At 37.0% G+C, this 18,831-nt stretch overlaps 2 protein-coding genes and 1 long non-coding RNA gene across 17 annotated transcripts; 1 reads left to right on the top strand and 2 right to left on the bottom strand.

Annotated features, from left to right (window-relative positions):
• Nucleotides 1-350: 350 nt before the first annotated feature.
• LOC103419974 (uncharacterized) lies at nt 351-3,996 on the bottom strand. Of its 14 annotated transcripts, none has more exons than XR_011581410.1 (10): nt 3,691-3,996; nt 3,332-3,557; nt 3,161-3,185; nt 2,562-2,667; nt 2,280-2,338; nt 2,063-2,147; nt 1,571-1,663; nt 1,396-1,489; nt 1,004-1,099; nt 351-607 (listed from the first exon to the last, which is right to left on the bottom strand). It is a non-coding gene; the product is annotated as an uncharacterized lncRNA (long non-coding RNA). The 14 variants fall into 14 exon arrangements; XR_011581411.1 differs by having other exon boundaries at nt 3,332-3,576; nt 3,691-3,994; XR_003773367.2 differs by lacking the exon at nt 3,691-3,996 and having other exon boundaries at nt 3,127-3,185; nt 3,332-3,552.
• A 3,551-nt stretch (nt 3,997-7,547) lies between these two features.
• Nucleotides 7,548-10,939, top strand: LOC103409235 (acyl-coenzyme A thioesterase 2, chloroplastic-like). Its single transcript, XM_008348049.4, has 5 exons — nt 7,548-8,134; nt 8,863-9,040; nt 9,475-9,947; nt 10,208-10,336; nt 10,521-10,939. Exons 1-5 carry the CDS (start codon nt 7,673-7,675, stop codon nt 10,689-10,691), a joined length of 1,413 nt encoding a protein of 470 aa, XP_008346271.3. The 5' UTR covers nt 7,548-7,672; the 3' UTR covers nt 10,692-10,939.
• Nucleotides 10,940-12,752: 1,813 nt separating this feature from the next.
• On the bottom strand, nt 12,753-17,371 carry LOC103436034 (formin-like protein 1). Of its 2 annotated transcripts, XM_070821076.1 has the most exons (5): nt 15,423-17,371; nt 15,026-15,332; nt 14,702-14,901; nt 14,145-14,389; nt 12,753-13,907 (listed from the first exon to the last, which is right to left on the bottom strand). In XM_070821076.1, exons 1-5 carry the CDS (start codon nt 17,092-17,094, stop codon nt 13,074-13,076), a joined length of 3,258 nt encoding a protein of 1,085 aa, XP_070677177.1. In that variant the 5' UTR covers nt 17,095-17,371; the 3' UTR covers nt 12,753-13,073. The 2 variants fall into 2 exon arrangements, with proteins under 2 accessions (XP_070677177.1, XP_008372668.4); XM_008374446.4 differs by having other exon boundaries at nt 15,026-17,371.
• Nucleotides 17,372-18,831: the final 1,460 nt, after the last annotated feature.

The following is an 18,831-nucleotide window of genomic DNA, read 5'->3' as shown; positions in this document are numbered from 1 at the left end:
TTTTATGTCAACTGGATGAGTAGAATTTTAAACTTTTTGTAATAACCCTAAACCCTATCATATTATTGTTTAATGTCAACATTCCCTATTGCACCAGAGATGTGTTTCTTGTCGAGTTAGCTTAATGTGAATGCCTCTAATTTATATATGGACATGATATAATTGTCAAGTATTTAAAAGTCAAGCATTTGGTTGGAACATATTTCATTTAATATTTTTTAGGATTATAAGGGAGTGGGAATAGATGAAATATCGGATAGAGTTCAATAATGGGTAGCTTTTTGACCATCGATTTCGACTGCGAAGGCAAAATGTAAATTTATATTCATTTAGAAACGTGAAGGTGTAAATTGAACAAAATAACAATCAAATTTATATGCTAACATGATTAGGTACGTTTTCACATTGAATTAGGTTTCAACATTAGAAGTTCTTTTCTCAAGTCTCAACATTCAGCAAAATGAAGAAAACAAAAGGCCAAAAGCAAAAAGCCACCTCTTCCACTGTTATCACCCTTCCTTTTCTTCAAGGCTCACTGCCAACATAAAAGCTATGACAATAATACAGTTCCCCCCCTTCCTTTTTGTTCGTGCCTCGACAAATGGGTCTGCAACCAATGAGTGTGTAAAAGCATCAAAGGTTTTGTTGGTAACATGAATTGTATGTGTTTTCAAAAACTCAGATTTACGAAATTTGAAAGAGAACAAAATGTTAAAACATAAATTAGTAAAAGAAAAACATATATGAAAGAAAACAGGTAATCATGGAGTTGAGGATTCTATTGTGTAAATCATGAACACATTGTACGCAGTGAGGCAGTGAAAAAGGACTACCTTGGTTCTTAGATGTTTAAGCTAAAAATAAATTTGTAAGCTTATAAGCAAGCAAGACATCGATATTTCAAAATCCCATGACTTTCGGCAAGTACTTACTAAATCTTAAGTCCATATAACAACTCAAAACATTTTGTATTGCACTAAAGAGAAAAAGCTAGCAATCATACCTCAGCTAACCGAGCAGCAATGACTTCAATTGACACAAAGGTCCGAATCTAATCAATGTTAACAAAAAATTACACTTGCCAAAATCAATCCAATACCTGTTGCACAATCACAAAATGTGTTAAAACCCGAAAATGGGCGAAAAAGCAAAGAAGAAGCATTGAAGAGATTTAAGGCATTTAAATAATTGGATGAAGTGGACAAAGATCAGTAAAAAGTTGGGGAGAGAAGTTATAATCTCTACAGTGGTTGCTTGGTAATAAATAATGACACTACAAATTGACATAGTAAAATTATAAAACCATCAGAAAATTGGAATTAAGCCAATAAGTTTTTTTTTTTTTTTTTTATAATCTTAGATGGTAAAATGAAAATGCACCAAACCAATATATACCTTTCTGATCCCCACGGTCACTGAAACCATCTTATCACTTCTTCATTTGCCAATACAGTACCAAAAGCGGGCACCAATTAACTGGCACTTCAGCCTGAATGTAACAAAGTAGAGTATTAGATCTGTGCACTGGTGGAAATGATAGAAACTACCACCGCCAATATCTTATGCATACCTGATACGCCAATCCCCTCTTTAATCGCTGAAGGAAGATCCATTGGGTCCATCTATAATATTCATGATCCCAGTCGTATGAGAATCGTAATGACTTAAGCAAGCAAAATACAAAATGTCAATATATAAGGAACAAAGAATACAATTTAAAAACTGAAAATGGACAAAAAAGCAAAGAAGAAGCATTCAAGAGATTAAGGCATTTAAATAAGTAGGACGAAGTGGACATAGATCAGTAAAAAGTTGGGGAGGGAAGTGATAATCTCTGCAATAAGGCAGTAAAAAATGAGTCCAACTAATTCAATCTATTCCCTTTTGTCTACTGGCTATTGTGCCACACAATCCCATTGTTGAAATTTTCCAATTTCATATTTCCAGTATATGTGTCAATCCCATTTAAATAATTACACTTGAAAGACAATTCAATGAGAAAAAAAAATAGGAAAGTAATTTGAAACTCTTCAATGGAAAAGGACAAGGCGCGGAGAATTACCGTTTCGTTCCGTTTACGGTTTCAGAGAGTAAGGGAGGTCTTCTTCGCAACAACTTTATTTACATCACTATAAATCGCATAAACCCTACAAACTTCCATTACATGTCAAAAAAAAAATTCCGTGAAAATTGAAAGGAAAACTGATGATTCAAATGGAAGAAAGACAAAAGCCCAATCACATACTCAAAAGGAACACGACATATAGCTGTAAACGTACATTTGTCGACCTTCTCTTTGAGCTTTAGGAACTGGAATTGCATTTACTATAAAGCCGAACTAAAATGAAAACCAAATGAGGGGAATCACTTAAACTCACAAATAGATTACAACAACCTTAATTCACTCGACTTACACATTCAAACTATCGAAACTAATTCCCGGAAACGGAACGGAACTAAGTACATTATCGATTTCTGGCATTTCTACTACAAAATTACCAAAACATAAACAAATTGAGCTTTATATAATAACTTATCATAAAGGGTGAACATACTGCAACCTGATCAAACAGAATGATCGGTACAACTCGGGATTGAAGAATCTTTGATTACTTTGAAAACTTGGTGAAGTTACTCCTCCAGAACCCCATGAAGAAAAATGACAGGCTGCAGGATAAGATTCAAAATGTATTAAATAAAACACCAATAAAGATGTCCTCTGCCCAACTTTTCTGAATGAGATTCCTAAAACATGCAGAATATTTAAATTCCTTTATTTTACGTAGGCGATCTATATTTATAATTAAACTCAATTTGGCTCAAAGCTCCTCAATTTCTTTCTTTTGACGCTTGAGAATAGCAAAATCTGTTAGAATCTGCCAGGAATGACATACTTTGAAATAATAACAGTTAAAACATATGATAGAAATAAGAGAACAATTTCTTTGTCCAACATATACAAAATTGGGAGAATATGAAGAATTAATCCAAAAAAGATTGCAAACGAAGCCAAGAGAGAAATTTAAAGTACATCAGAGAAAGCAAATAAGCTTGCTTGCAATCAATTAAAATTGCATGGCATGTATAATTTGACATATGTTCAATGTCAGATCAAGACAAACAAACCTGTTCAAAGAACAGGGGCGAATTATTAAGGTACCTTAATGGGTCAGCAACCAATCAGTCTGTACAACCATAGAAAGCCATGAAATTTTTTGTTAGTAACATGAATTGATGTTTTAAAAACTGTAATCGGATTTACGAAAAATGGAAGACAACAAAAAAAAGAACATGTGAATGACTAAAAACAGTAATCAAAATTATTCATTACTTGAGCAAAATTAATCAGAATTTCAAAACACCAATTTTGTTTTATATCTTCTTGTTGCTTCTGGTGACATGGGAACGAAAGGAGGATGGTGGTATGTTGTTGCCGCAGTGAATCAGGAAGTCAAAGCTCTTTGCCCGAAATTTTCTTCATCCTCTGCCCCTCCCCTCCATCAAGGTTAGTAGGTCAGAAGTGGATTTGAAATGTGGAATCAATCCAAGAACCTAAACTGCAGCCGAAATCATATCCTTTAAAAACAAAGAGATTGAACATTTCCTAAAAACCCAATTGGATGAACAAATAACTTTTATCGAATTTACAAAAGTTGAAGAGAACGAAAACTGAAAACATGAATCACTAACCCGATGAAAGTTTTCGATTTTTGCACATATAATTGTTCCGAAAGCTCAAATCTTTTACTAATTTCTGTCACTGAGTTTGTCGATCCTTTTTCGTTTAGAATGAACTGAAACCACACAGCGAACTCCTGAAAACCAAAATTAGCCTCCTTCCGATTACTCATCTCTAAATATTGGTGGTATGCAGGTGGTTAGTGTTGAACCTTCCCACCAAACTCAGATCGTGGAAATCTTTGGGGGAGAAAACTGCCCACTACTGCTTAGCAGTTTGAGAGGCTCCGAGACTACATGCTTGTTTTTCTTCTTTTTTTCAATTTTCTGTTTTCTTTTCCAATACTTTTTAGATTTTGTTTTCTACCCAATTATGGTGTTTTTACGAATTTGTCCTCATTTTCAAAACTTTTGTGGTTTTTAATTGTGAAGGAAGCAAAGGGCAATATTGGATTTATTGAATGTTTCACCAAACTGGGGCTCTCACTTTATATATATAGATAATGGTGTATTCCTGTCCGTTATAACCGACAGGATTGTTTTAAAAAAAATTCAAATGAAACGGCTACTAGCCGTTGCATTTGATTTGATTTTTTTTTTTTACATTATTATTATTCTTTTTTATTTACAAAATTTTTCATATAACTTCTATTTTTTCCTATAACTTCTATTTCACAAAATTTGGTTTTTTTTTTAAATTCCATTTTTTTCCTATAACTTCTATTTCACAACTTCTATTTCACAAAATTTGTTTCATATATATTTTTTCCTATAACTTCTATTTCACAAAATTTACTTCATATTGTTTTTTAAATTCCATTTTTTTTCCTATAACTTCTATTTCACAAAATTTGTTTCATATTTTTTTTTAAATTCCATTTTTTTTCCTATAACTTCTATTTGACAAAATTTGTTTCATATTTTTTTTAAATTCTATTTTTTTCCTATAACTTCCTAAGCCATTATACAACATTAAATTAAATTAAGTAACATGAAACTAAATTAAATTAAGTAACATGAAACAACATTAAACAATATGAAACAACATTAAATAAAATTAACCAACATAAAAATTATACAACATGAAACTTAAACAACATTTTAGTTGTAGTTTTTAAATAATAAATTAGGTTTGGCCCTATGGCCCTTTGGCCCTTGGTTGGAGATGGTTTTTTGTGATAGGGCTAAAACGAGCCTTCTGGCCCTCTGGCCCTCGGTTGGAAACAGAGGCAAATATGGCCCTGTACTGTTCATTAAAATATTAATATCTTGGAGAATCTTGGAGGGCCAGAGGGCTAAAACGAGCCCTCTGGCCAACCCCCGGTTAGAGATGGCCTTAGAGGCTAATAATGCAGCTCATATGCGCTTACTCGGACCGAAATTGGAATACAATATGAAGTGTCATGGTTCGAGGAACCGCCGGCCGGACATCATCATTGACATCTTACTAGAGGATATTTCTAGTTAATGTGGCTGTTTTATAATTATATTTCCTTGAGGATAGGTTCACTTATGTTGTTTGTGCATGACGCTCTTTTTTTCTTGAATCGGGTTGAAATTTCTAACAAATTTTTTAATAAGGCCAATTATGCACGCTATTTCCCTTAATCAATGAATATTGTACCATTTCAAAAAAAAAAGAAAAAAGAAAAAAAAAGAAACACATATACATTCAAAACCAGTGATCACCTTAGTAATCTATTGGTTAAAGATATTTTTAGTAGGTTAAATTGACTTGCAAGGAGCTTATAGCTCATGTGCTTAAAATGTATTTATTCATATATACTCAATGTTTATGTTCAAATATCGTGGATGAAAAATTTGATATCAATTTATTTCTTCACTCATTGTAAAAATCATTGCATCAATATGTACAAGAATGCTCAAGTGCTAACTATTTAGTATTTTAATACGAAACTAACCACTCATTTAGACTCGCTAAACAATATTTCTTAAAATTTGAGCCAATCATTTTCTAGATTATTATTAAAAGATCATATTTGCAAAAATTCATTGAAAACATAAGTTATTTAGTTATCTAATTGTGACATGACAAATAGACGGTGACAAAGTTGTTGATAAACAATGAAATGTTTACCATAATAATTGAATGGCAAAATGATTTGTGATTCGAATGAAATTTTGCATGAATAATGTAGTTATAATAACCTAAAATTTGAACTGTTTAGATCATAAAATTTGTTGTGGAGCAGGCAAATAGTTAGTACTTTTGCCAATTTCCAATAGCTTCTGTTCTTTTTTTTTTTTTTTTTTTTTTTGTCAACAGCATATATAATATCTCAAATCTTTGTCCATTCAGTGCTATTGTATAACAGAGATTCTGCTTATAAAATAGGAGGAGGATTGTCTGCCCTCCTAGTTTCTGTGCCCTTCCATGCCCTTCTGATTGTGTGGTCACGGTTAAGCCACGTTAATATTTTATATTACTATTTATTTTTGTCTTATTATATTTATAAAAAAATAATATAAAATAATGATGTGGTTTAACCGTGACCACACAAAACAGGAGGGCATGGAAGAGCATTGAAACTAGGAGGGCAGACAATCCTCCTCCTATAAAATAAGCTGGTTTTTGTCTAGCATTTTAAAACAGTGCAAAAGTTTAAAAAGTAGTTGAAATGGAAACATATTCCTCGAATTTAAAGAAGACTAACAATTTTCTCGCTCCTTTTATGTTCGATTGAATTAAAAGAAGAGTAACAAATACGCAATGAGAATAAGTGCAAATAGAAAAATTAGAATGTAAGATCATCACGTTTGCTTTCTCTTTTTTAACTCCTCTAAATTATTTAGGTTCGATTTTCGTTAAAAATAGATGAAAATTTTTATTTGAACCTATCTAACTTCTTTCTACACCCAACTTAAATTTTAAATGTGAAATTTCTTTATTACCTTATTGCATAATTATCATCAAGTACAAAATAAAATTAACAAGAAAAATAAGATTTATCAATAAATCCACCCCTAATAATCAAGCTCTAATTATTACGTAATTTTTCTTATACATTATGTTTTGACAAAAACGCTAAGATTCTCCCATTGAGAAAAAGTAAACTTTTTTTTATAGATGGACGTTAATCTTAAAGTTTTGAATCCTTCAACTAAGTATGAATGGATTTATGCAAGAATTAATTTATTGTTTTAGATGTCATATATAACGTTATGACTCTGCTGCCTATGCAAGTTCCCCTATTCTTTTGTTCTTTTTGGCCTTTGGTCAGCTTTGCTTCATTTACAAGACAACCGATTGTCCTCTTTCTGGTGTTTAGTATTATTTTGTAGGCAAGGGAAGTAGCCTTCTCATTCATAAGTGTGCGTGTACATCTTTTAATTTCCTCTACTTCCTTCAATTTGTTCGATAAGACATGATTCATCTAGCAATATATGCTTATAGGTTATAACTTATAAGTTTTTATATCATCAAACCATAAAAACTTAAGTTCATATGCAACATACATCGTCACGCAAAATATCATGAGATTTTTTTAAAACAACGCTGTAGAGGTTGATGAAGACTCCATCAAAAAGCAACTGTTGGAATGAGATAATGTGTAGAAAATGCTTTGATTTTAGCTTTTTATTTTTTAAATGGGTTTAAGATAAATTATAAATTGAATTGGGTTTGTAAGGGTAGTTTAGGTAGTAAATATGGGTATAAAGAGATATCAAATGTGCTAACCTGTTTTATAAAAGGAAAACTAATGAAAAATGTTTGAAATTTTGAGTTTTAATTATAAGGACAAAATAAAAAATAAAATGAATAGTAACATGTTTGATTTTTTATGTAAAAATATGATTTTTCGTTAAAATGAGCATTACCATGAACTTTTCGTTAAAATTTCTGTTTTATAAATGTAAGAACTCATGCCTAATCACATGTCTCACCAACCCAATAAAATATGTGTTAAAATACTTTTCTCCAACTCAATGCAAAGACTCATTCCATGAGAGTCTTGTCGTTCCCCAGCTTTACATGATTCGAAGTTCAATCAATCAAATTTCCAGAATCCCAAAACCCCCAAATTCCATGGACTTGAATTCCTCTCCTGCAACTCCCAATTCACCCGCTCCCATTCCCGTCGTCGCCACTCTCTCTTCCCCTTTCGATAACCCGCCTCCGGCCCAAGATGGGCCCAACGGTTCGACCCGGAAGCCTATTAGCCTCTGGCCGGGAATGTACCAGTCGCCGGTGACAAATGCGCTGTGGGAAGCCAGGTCGAAGATCTTCGAGAGGTTCTTTCTGGACCCGCGCAAGGACGCGCCGCCGCAGAGCGAGTTGCTGAACAAAACGCCGTCCCAGAGCAGGACGAAGATTCTGTACAATTTTTCGACGGATTATATATTGCGGGAGCAGTACAGGGATCCTTGGAATGAGGTCAGAATTGGGAAATTGCTTGAAGACCTTGATGCTTTAGCTGGAACCATTACTGTAAAGGTAGAATTTTTTTAGTGTTTATTATTATAACTGGATTTGTGGGTTCTGCTTGAAGTTTGATCACTTGAACTGGGTTTATGATTGTTTATGTAAGAATTTTGTGATGAATTAGGCTGAATTGCACTTTCAATTCGTAAATCCCGAGCTTTTGAACTATACATTGCTACAACTTTCTGGTTTGGAGTGTTTATATTCTTTTCAAACTTTGGATTATTCTAAGGAGCTGCCATAATCTGGAATGCATTTTGTTTGAGGCGTTGATTGGTTTAGTTTCTAGTGCGAACAGTTTTGTAAGTCATGGGAACGGTGTCTTATTTGACCAAGAGACAGTTTCTCTTCTTTGTATTGCTAGTTAAACAGAAAGGTGAGTGCCGTAAAATTTGGACGGTCGCAAGCTTTGAATTACTTTGGTACTGTTTTATTATGTACGATGCAAAGGGGGGGGGGGGGGGGGGCTGTGGAAGCCTGGTGATGATCATGTGCAGCGATGTCTGTTTGACTCTAAATATTGATATAATGCAAAGAGCCATTCAAGTTATGTTCATTTCAAAATGTATTCTCAGTTGTTTCAGTCTAGTTGAATAATGTGATTGAATTTGTCTTCTGAAGATACTTGTGATTGACGAGATAAGTTGCTAGTTTATTTCATGTTAAATTACGTTTGTTCCAAGTGAATTTCTTGCTTGTACTCTTCATGTTGTTTAATTTTAAACCTTTATATGGATCAGCACTGCTGTGACGATGATGGCACAACAAGGCCACTCTTGCTGGTCACCGCATCGGTGGACAAGATTGTCCTGAAGAAGTCGATTAGTGTTGATGTCGATCTGAAAATAGTTGGTGCTGTCATATGGGTGGGGCGGTCATCTATTGAGATTCAACTAGAAGTTATTCAGTCAACACAAGGTACTTGTGAATTTGACGTAACTTTGTTTTTGAAATCTGATAACCTTTGAAAGTTCAACTAGAACTTTCTATATCCTTTCCAGCATTTTGCTCAGAAGGCTTAACTTCTATTAAAAGTTTGCAATTGCATTTTCAATGTTAGAAATAGAATTTGCTTATGGACACTGGTGTCTCCTTCTAATTTTTTTAATGAACAATAATCAGTTTGCCTCTGTTTAACGTAATCTCGATATCTGGAAACAAAACTCACAAGCCCACAAATGGGCTGTTATAAGAACAACGATCCAATTTGTCATCCTGTCAACTACAAATTGACTATTATATCATCTGTCTGCTCAGTAATGGTGTGATCTTTTAAATTTATGCTCTTTTTGTGAAGGGATGTGCTTAATGTTCTGACCGATCAGACTTTCATAAGAAAACTTTTTTGGCAGATGGATCTGACAATGCAGACTCGGTAGCTCTTTCAGCAAACTTCATGTTTGTGGCACGTGATTCTAAGACTGGGAAAGCTGCTGCAGTTAATCGGATATCACCAGAAACTGAAAGAGAAATATTGCTTTTCAACGAAGCAGACGCCAGAAATAATCTGAGGAAAAGAACAAGAGGAGGAGGAGACAGAAGGGAGCTTGAGAATGGAGAAGTAAATAGACTTGAAACTCTGTTGGCTGAGGGAAGGATCTTCTGTGATATGCCTGCCTTGGCAGACAGAGATAGCATTCTTCTGAGGGATACCAGCTTGGAAAACTCTTTGATCTGCCAACCACAACAGAGAAACATGCATGGTCGAATCTTTGGAGGGTTTTTGATGCACCGAGCATTTGAATTGGCTTTCTCCACCGCTTATGCCTTTGCGGGCCTGGTGCCTTGCTTTCTGGAAGTCGATCATGTTGACTTCTTGAAACCTGTGAGTACCCCATTGGCTTCCTTCTTTTCAATTGTTCAAATCATCCATATCATCAGTATTTTCTCTTTCAATCGAAATTTATACACATTTTCCGGTTCTCTTTTTGTTCTTTATTTTATCCAAATTATCTTTATTCTGTTTATTTTGCATCTGGATGGACCCCGATTGTGACTTTGAGGAGATGGAAGAGTAAGCTGGTTTTCTATTCATCCATTTCTGTGCTAGATATATGTTTGAAGCATGTATGTTTTAATGAGCAGGTGGATGTTGGAGATTTCCTGCGTTTCAAATCATGTGTGCTTTACACAGAAGTTCATAATCCTGATCGGCCTGTAATTAACATCGAAGTTGTTGCCCACGTTACCAGGCCTGAGCTCAGGTCTAGTGAGGTATGTTCCCTTAACTGCACGTTCAAAGAATAAGAAAGCTTAAGTTTTAGCTTTAAATGAATGCCATTAAAAGTTGACGTTACTCCTGTTTCAGTTACCCATTTCGGTTAAGGAATTTTCGTTTTTATGATGGTTTATTCGCTACGGTTCCAGTTACACATTGCTTTGCTCGTGTTTGAAACAGGTTTCAAATACATTTTATTTCACTTTCACCGTACGCCCTGAGGCAAAGGCCACAAAAGATGGATTTAGGTTACTGAATGTGGTTCCAGCAACAGAGGAAGAAGCACGCCATATAGTAGAACGCATGGATGCTCAAGCCTTGCTTTCAACAAATAGAGTCGTCAGCAAATAGACACAAATAGTTGCGAGACAGTTGATATGTATTTTAAACAGAAGGGGGTGCTATTTATCTCAGAGTTACATATATGTTGTGCCCATTATAAAGGGGAGTGTTATTCACACACCGTTTTTTATTTCTTACATTTTGTTAATTCTTGTCCTTTGATATTCCGACAAGATAATGTGTGGATTGCATCCCCTTAGATAAAATGTCATGTCAAATTGTCATTCAACTATTCAAGACCCCATATTTACTTTTCATCTCTGATTTGTGAAGCAAAATCAATGGTGCAGATCCATATTGTGCATGTGAAAGAATTACCGTTTAGAGCTTGTGGGATAAGGACACGGTTAGTTAGGGCAATATGTCCGTTGCCTTGCATCTAGGGTTCCAATCCCCATCCTTGTTTTTTTTTATTTACAACCCCATCCTTAATTTTTTTTTTTAATAATCGATATTAAAAATATTGCTTTGACTAAAAGAAAAAGTTATTTTTTTTTTAACAATCAATATTATCTACAATATGGGAAGAGCAGTAGGCTTACCTTCACAATCAGCTAGTAATAATGTGGTTCAAATTCGTCTTTAACGAAAATCGAATCTAAGATCTTTCACTTACCAGTGAAGAAGAATACCACTAGACCGTCATACTAAATGTCAAGAAAAAGTTAATATTCGAACACGCTAATTTTACTAGGCTGACATGTTCTTCTGTCTCTTCTACCCCCCACAAAATTCACCCTTTTTCTTACAAAGAAATTAGAAATTGAATTTCCAAAAATAAAAATAAAAAAGGAATTTATCCTTGTTGCTGTCCTTTTATTTAGGGCTGGTTTGGTATTGTTGTGCTTTGAAAAAAAACTGCTGTGAGAATAAGCGGCTGTGCTGTGAGAATAAGCGGCTGTGAAATAAAGCCAGTAGAGTGTTTGGTAAACTTTTTTGTGAAAGTGCTTTTGGAAAAAAAAGCAGGATGATAGTGTGTCTTTTCATTAAATGAGCACTGTAGCTCCGTGTGCTTTGAAAAAACTGGCTTTTTTTCAAAGCAGCAAATAGCAACTTCAGCTTTTCCTTTGATTTTCAGCTTATTCTCACAGCAGCTTCCAAAATAAGCCCTTTTTTTTCAGTTTACCAAACACAAAAATGATCCTCAGCTTTTTTTCACAGTGGTTTTTTTTAAAATCACCTCAATTCCAAACGGGGCCTTACTTTGGGTGGTTAAAGTAAAAGATGAGGATATACCATAAAATAAAAAGGTAAAAACTAGGGTCCATATTGATGTCTTCACATGAAAAGGGTTAGAAATTTCAACTGTGGCAGAGGCAGTGGCAGGGGCAGAGGCAGAGGCAGGACCCCAACGGTCACTTTCCTTCATTTTTTCAAATTTGCAGTAAGCAGCATGCGAAATCATGTCGTGTTCCCCTTAATTGAAAACGACCTCTCTCTTCATGGATTCTTTTACCAAAGAGGAGTGGACCTCATGTTTCAACAAGTAATTCGGGCAAAGTACATTTTACTCCTTTTAAGTTTTTACCCCGTCATTTTATTACCTTTATCTTTAAAACGTTGCAATAGTATCTTTAAAGTTGTGTTTTTTTTATAGGGAACTTTAACGAAAAGCACTTGGTACTGTTTACTTTAACGAAAAACCACATTTTTACATTAAAAAGTCAATCCTGGTACTATTCATTTTACCCTTTATTTTGTCCTTATCATTAAAACTCAAAGTTTTCAAGCTCTTTTCATTAGTTTTCCCCTTTTTATATTCAAGCCACATAATCCGAAAATTTGGTTGTTAATTGATGACGCGACAAATGCAAAACCGATATCCAGGAGAAACTTTTATGGCACATGTCAGGCCAGAAACGAGTCGTCTATATTTGAGTATCATTTAGCCTCACGTACGTACGTGCCAAATGCATGGGATTCCACTCCTTGTGAAAGTGCCATGTGACAAAAAGAAAAAGTAAATAAAGATAAAAAAAAAAATCAAAAAATATCAAACACTACCGTTGCTATGATTAAATTACAAAGAATAATTGGGGATAAACGAGATATGGAGAACAAATTAGCGCCTTGATACAATGCAGAACAGTTGCATAAACCATGTACTCTCAAGAGTTCTGCTTCCATTGAGCAGTTGTGTGATCGATCTTCCCAGAAACTATCTAATCCGAATTACAACTTATTCTTCCCAGATAAAATCTCCTCCTCTGTAATTATATAATCTACAGAACGCAAAATCGCTTACATGATTTTTTACAAGTACAAATTTTTGGTGGGGTGGAACCTGGAGCTATGTATATAAACCTGGCATACAAGCTGTTCAAACCGCCTACTTAACACCGGTTTTTCCAAAATCGAACCAAAACGCCATCCTGAAATGAGCTGCAGAAACTATGGAGACGCGCTCTCATCATCGGATGAACTGTACCGCCTCAACCCATGAATTCCAGGAAGTAGTTGTGGCAGCATTGGATTTACTGGAACTACTTGTGGTAGCATTGGATTTACTGGAACTGGAAATTTGTGGGCGGTAATAACTTGGGTTCGCTCATTTATTGAACCAACTTCCTTACATACTCGATCAAGAACTGTAAGAAAGTCTCTGACCACCATGAAGATTCTAAACGGGTGAGCTTCTTCCCTAGCGGAGTTCCCGTGGAAGTACTCTGTAATCTCCTTCACCAGGGACAATGCAACACTTTCTTGAGCTTGAAGTCTTATAATCTCCTCTTCGGCCAATTTCATGAACATGTTCATCGACTCTGAGAATTTCCGGCTGCTGTCATCTGACACCATCGTCTCATTTAATTGCACAACCTCCGCGATGTTGCTAATTCCTTTAGAAAGCTTGGAAACATCACTGCTCAGCACATCAGAATCCATGACAGCAGCTTTCTTCACGTTACTGAGGTCTGTACTGAGAGCTGAAACAACTTGCAGGCCAAGCCTCCTGCACTTGACATCATCACTCAAGGTTGGGTTTGAAGTTTGATTGCCACCGTTGAGACGAGCACCTTCCGTCCTTATGATTTCTTGTACGACAAAATGCAAGAGTGTGGTTTTCCCATCTGCCCCCTTGACGTCAACCAGCTTGAGGAGTGTGTCCAGTTTGAAGGCTTGGGCATCACCACGGTTTGTCCCAACATTCATCCGGTTTCCAGTCTTCAGAACAGCTTCCAGAAGCTTCAAGAACATCCTGCTGTTTCTCAATTCTTCACAGGCAGCCTAAGTAAGGAAATTCCAATGAGAAAATGCCTGATGGAAAAACTATCATCTCCACATGGATAGAAATACCCATGTTAAGTTGACGAACACTTTCAATTAACGTATTAATGTTTTTGTGTGCCTCGGTATATTCACGTCTTGATGGAAATGTTTACTTAATGTTACCATCTTAGCATAAGAAAACAAAACGGAATCTAGCATCACATGTTAAGAGGGGAAAGAAATGGTGTGATTTACCTCCAAAGTTTCAAACGACTTTTTAAGGTACTCGATCTCAGACTCAAAATTAGTCATGTAAAGCATTGCATCAATCCTTTTAAATGCAAAAGGAACGTCAAGCAGCTCTTTCAGAAATCTCTCAGCAGGACCAAGGTTAACTGGTGAGTTGTCTTTGTATTCCTTCAGCTTCCGTTCTTCTTCTTTGGTGGGAGCCATCTTCATTAGACTTTCAAGTAACTCAGTTCCAAGAGCGTCCGAGTTTCCTGCATTCATTACCAGTACCAAAGGACACCATGAATTCACAACTATCACATAAAAGTTATCACAAACCATTTCAGCTACAATAAAAAATCATCTAAGAAGAATCACAGTTATTATGAACTTATGAAATGCCACTTATCACGAGAATTCAAATATATCCCAGGCCAACCGAATTTTAAATTCTCAATGTTAACTAAACGGCGTGCTCAAGATATAACCAAAAGCATAAACAATATTACCATCAACGTTGATATGATAATTTTCTCAGCATTCAGGAAAAGGGAAGACAACTTTGAAGAAAAAATGGTTTTTACCTTCTAATAAAGCTTCACAAACTTCCTCTATGGTCACATTGAGAGCCCTTAGTGAGATTGCAATATTCTGCGACTTTTTTGGATCAAGTACTCTATTCTCTTGATTTGGTGAGGGAAGAACTGCACGTGGGGTCGTTTCCCTTGGATTCGGGTTTGGTGTTTTTACAACAAACAATGTCTCTATCATTTCTTCATTCAATCTGTAACCACCGTCCGATGATTCCACAAATTTAGTAGTGCAACACAGTATAAGCAACCAACTTACTACATAAATTATAAGTCTACCATAACAAGAAAAGCAAGTAAATGCAAGTACTATCTTACTTGAAAGAGCTCGATCTAAACTGATCCCACACCATTTCGCGATCGGAGCTTGCTCTAACTTTATCCCAATGCAATGGCTTCAACTTTGGTTTCGGAGTCTCCTCAATCGGCTCCAATGGTGTTGAACTTGGCGTCAACTTCACCGGCGAAACAGAGACCTTTCCCGGGTTTTGAAGCACAAAAGGTCTTGAAGGAGGTATGAGAGCTGGAGGCCTAGAGAACACTTGCCCAGCTGGTGTTCTAGGACTTGGTTTCTCCCAGAGTCTCAGTGAAGGAGGCATTGGCGGCGGCTGAGGAACCGAAAGAGGCTGCTTTAAACCACCACTAAACTCTCTCTCGGTTGAAGTCAGAGGCTGCTTTAAACCACCACTAAACTCTTTCTCGGTTGAAGTCAGAGGCTGCTTTAAACCACCACTAAACTCTCTCTCCGGTGAATTCGACAACGAAGACGATGAAGATGATGAAAGAGACTGCATTTTAGGATCCAAATGAATAAATGCTCGATCCGAAGCATTTGAAATTCTTGGTGAGGCAGCTGAGCTCTTCTCCAAACCTCTCAGTGGTGACATAGAAGGTGAAAAGGACTTGGCTCTTGAATCAGAACCGTTCGATTCTCTTTCTGGTGACAATGAACAATGTAAAGATGGTGAAGGGGATTGATCGTTCCGATCTGAAAAGGCCGAAATTTTCGGTAACGCATCTGGTTTGTTTCTGAAATTTAATTCCAGTGAGGAAATCGGCGAACTTTGATCAGAAACCACCGAAACTTTCGATGATGCATGTTGGTTGCTTCCGAAATCTCTCTCCGGTGAAGAAATCGGCGAACTTTGATCCGGAACGACCGAAACTTTCGCCGGTACATCAGGGGTCTTCTCCAATCCTCTCTCCGGTGACGAAGATATCGAGGACATCGACGGAGACCCTCCGTTTCGGTCCGATGCAGATGGGAAATCATCAACAACTCTCTCCGGCGAAGACATTGGAGTCAACGACGGCGACCGTACATTGACATCAGCAAACGGCGCCGTGTAATGCATGGCTGAGGGTTGCGGCGGTTTGGGCTCTTCTGATCTTCTGTTGGGACTTAAACTCACCGGAGGCGAGAGACTGATTGAGTGTGACCGAGACGGTGAACCCAACTCGGAAGACGAGCACGAACACGACGTCGTTTCGCTGCCTCTTTCATCAAATACGCCGTCCGCAACCGCCGCGAATACTCTCCTGGACCCGGATCCGTTTCCATTGGAGCTGTCGCGATCGCCCGAAGACCCTCTGGGAGAGTAGAACTCTTCTTCCTCTTCCTCTTCCTCGTCATCTCGGTCATGGGTCAGAACCGGTTCGGCATTCTCCCAACAGCTCAGCCTCGAGGTTTGCCGAACAAGCGGCGGAAGCGGCTGGAGGTCCGGCGAGTCGACTTTCCGAGTTTCTTTTTCGGCCCTACGACCAACGCTCCCGCGCGGGTCAACTCGTTCCTCGAGTCTGCGCGAGTTGACCACTGTGCCCAGGTAGAGGAACTCGGAGCTGTTGGCAGAGCCGGTTCGGACCTTGTGTGTACCACTGAAGGAGTGGCTGAGATTGGGCACCTGAAATAGCCTGCTGCTGTGCTCGGATCTAACATACGACTTTTCGTCCTCGTTGTCCGGGAAGTTGCGGCTGTTGTGGTGTTTGCGACGGTAGAGGAAGAATGCGGCGACGGCAACGACCACGACGGCGGAGAGCACGGCGGCGATAGTGAGGGCGAGGTGCTTGTGGGCGCTGGAGTTTTTGGTGGGCTGGGGGGCAATGAGGGAGGAGATGTTGGCGGGGAAGGAGGCGAAGGCAGTGGTTGGGGAGGGAGGGGTAGGCGGAGGGGAGGGTAAGGATGGGAAAAAAGGGGAATTGGGAGGGGGAGAGTTGGAACTGGAAACTGGGGGAGTTGGGTTCGGAGGTGGGGAAGGAGGTGAGGGAGATGGAGGCGAAGAAGATTCCTGCGGCAGAAATGGCTGGTGGAGGACTCTATGGTTTGGCCTTGGAGATGCGGTGAGTGGAGAGGATAAGAAGAGCAGGAGGAAGATGAAGAAGTTGGCCATTGTGATGACCTTGGAGATTGAGTTGCTGCAGAGTCCCCAGTGTTTTTGTGAGTGAAATTTGTCGGTCTAGAGAGAGGAAGTGAGGAGAGAGAGAGGAAGAGTGAAAAGATTGAATCTTGAGAGTGAAAAGGGTTATAGAAATGGGAGAAATAGTCCGTTGGTGAAGGTGGCAGTGGCAAGTGAGGGCAGCTGCATCCAGCTAAGATTCTTTTCATTGCTTGCGTGGAGTCGGACTGTGTTGTAGGGAGGTGTTTGCTACTTCTATTTCCACCTCACTATGTTTACTCGGACTCTTTAGTGTTTGTGCCAACTCTTTGGTCTTGTTTTCTTTTGGTTAAATTTAAAGGTAAATTATACAAACTACTTTAATTATAAGTCGCACCATAATTTTTTACCTTATATTTTAAATATTACAATATCATACCTTAATTTATGAATTTGTTACAAGGGATATGACATCTCTCAAAAATTTTGTTAATTAGGATTAGGCAGGTCTCTTAGTCTAACCATGAACAAGAACACTCAAATGATCAAATTTATGTCGGGATTATTCTTCGAAGCTTAAGTTAGTGATTTAGTCAAAAGTAAAAGTGTTTAAAAAAATTAGATTTGACTACAATACTTACATGTATCTGATACAATTATTATATATTCACATAAATTAATCTGATCCATAGATGATGATTGTACAAAATACATGTAAGTATTGTATTAAATAAATTATTTTGTATCTTATAAAAATGTTTTTAAGGTCTGAATTTTTTTTGTATCTTGAATGATTGTGGAGTTTATCTTATATAGGGAATTAGATTGGGTGTTCTCATGAGTTTTATTCGAAGAATATCTCAAGATTTAGGTTCTCACTGAAAAGACGGAATCTTCTTAAATATTATGGTTGCTTAATTGCCATTTAATATGGTATAGTGATATTTTTCATCACTTGTAAGAGAGATGTGATATATTCAATTTTCGTTAAAAACAAATTCAAACAAAATTATTATGATTATGCTATTGTGAAACTTAACTCACTCAACATAAACTCATGCTAGTATAGTATGTATTAAAAATGGTGCCTAATTATATTATATCCTACTTCAGATATTAAAATCAGAATAAATATAGGAAGTTTTGGGAAGGTTCAAATCTAGACTCTAATACCATTTTGTATTACGGTTTAGTAGTATTTCTTTTCACTTGTAAATGAGAGATCTTAAATTCAATTCTCGCCAAAGATGAATTTGAACCATATTATTTCTAGCTCACTGTGTAACTTTAACCTATCATTTCCTTTAGTATAAATAATCTCATTTGTTAAAAATAAACAAAAACAAAAACAAAAAACCTAAACTCTAGGTTCCTTTATTGCGGGTCAATGCACGTCGCGAACCTTGTACTATCATGTGTCAAATACTTCGATATTGACCAATGTGGCTTATGCATAGAATACGGTCCCATCGACATCCGTTGAAACTTTTCATAACCTTGAATAATATGTTAATAGACTCATTACAACCAGTGGCGAAGCCACGTGAGGGCTAGGAGTGGCTGCCGCCACTCCCCTCATCAGAAAACAAGACTAGAGCTTTAGTTCAGCTTCTCCACTCACTAGAAATCAAGCCTAGAAGCGTTGGTTCAGTCCTCTGGTGTCGTCGGAAAACCTGCAAGGTGAAGCCATGGCTGCTGCAGGCTACATATCTATGCAGTGGCTGTGTTTTGTTATAAGCAATCCCATGAAGA

This window comes from Malus domestica, chromosome 05 (genome assembly GCF_042453785.1).
Source record: "Malus domestica chromosome 05, GDT2T_hap1".
In the NCBI taxonomy this organism is placed as follows: domain Eukaryota; kingdom Viridiplantae; phylum Streptophyta; class Magnoliopsida; order Rosales; family Rosaceae; genus Malus; species Malus domestica.
This window is presented reverse-complemented; position numbering and strand designations above follow the sequence as displayed.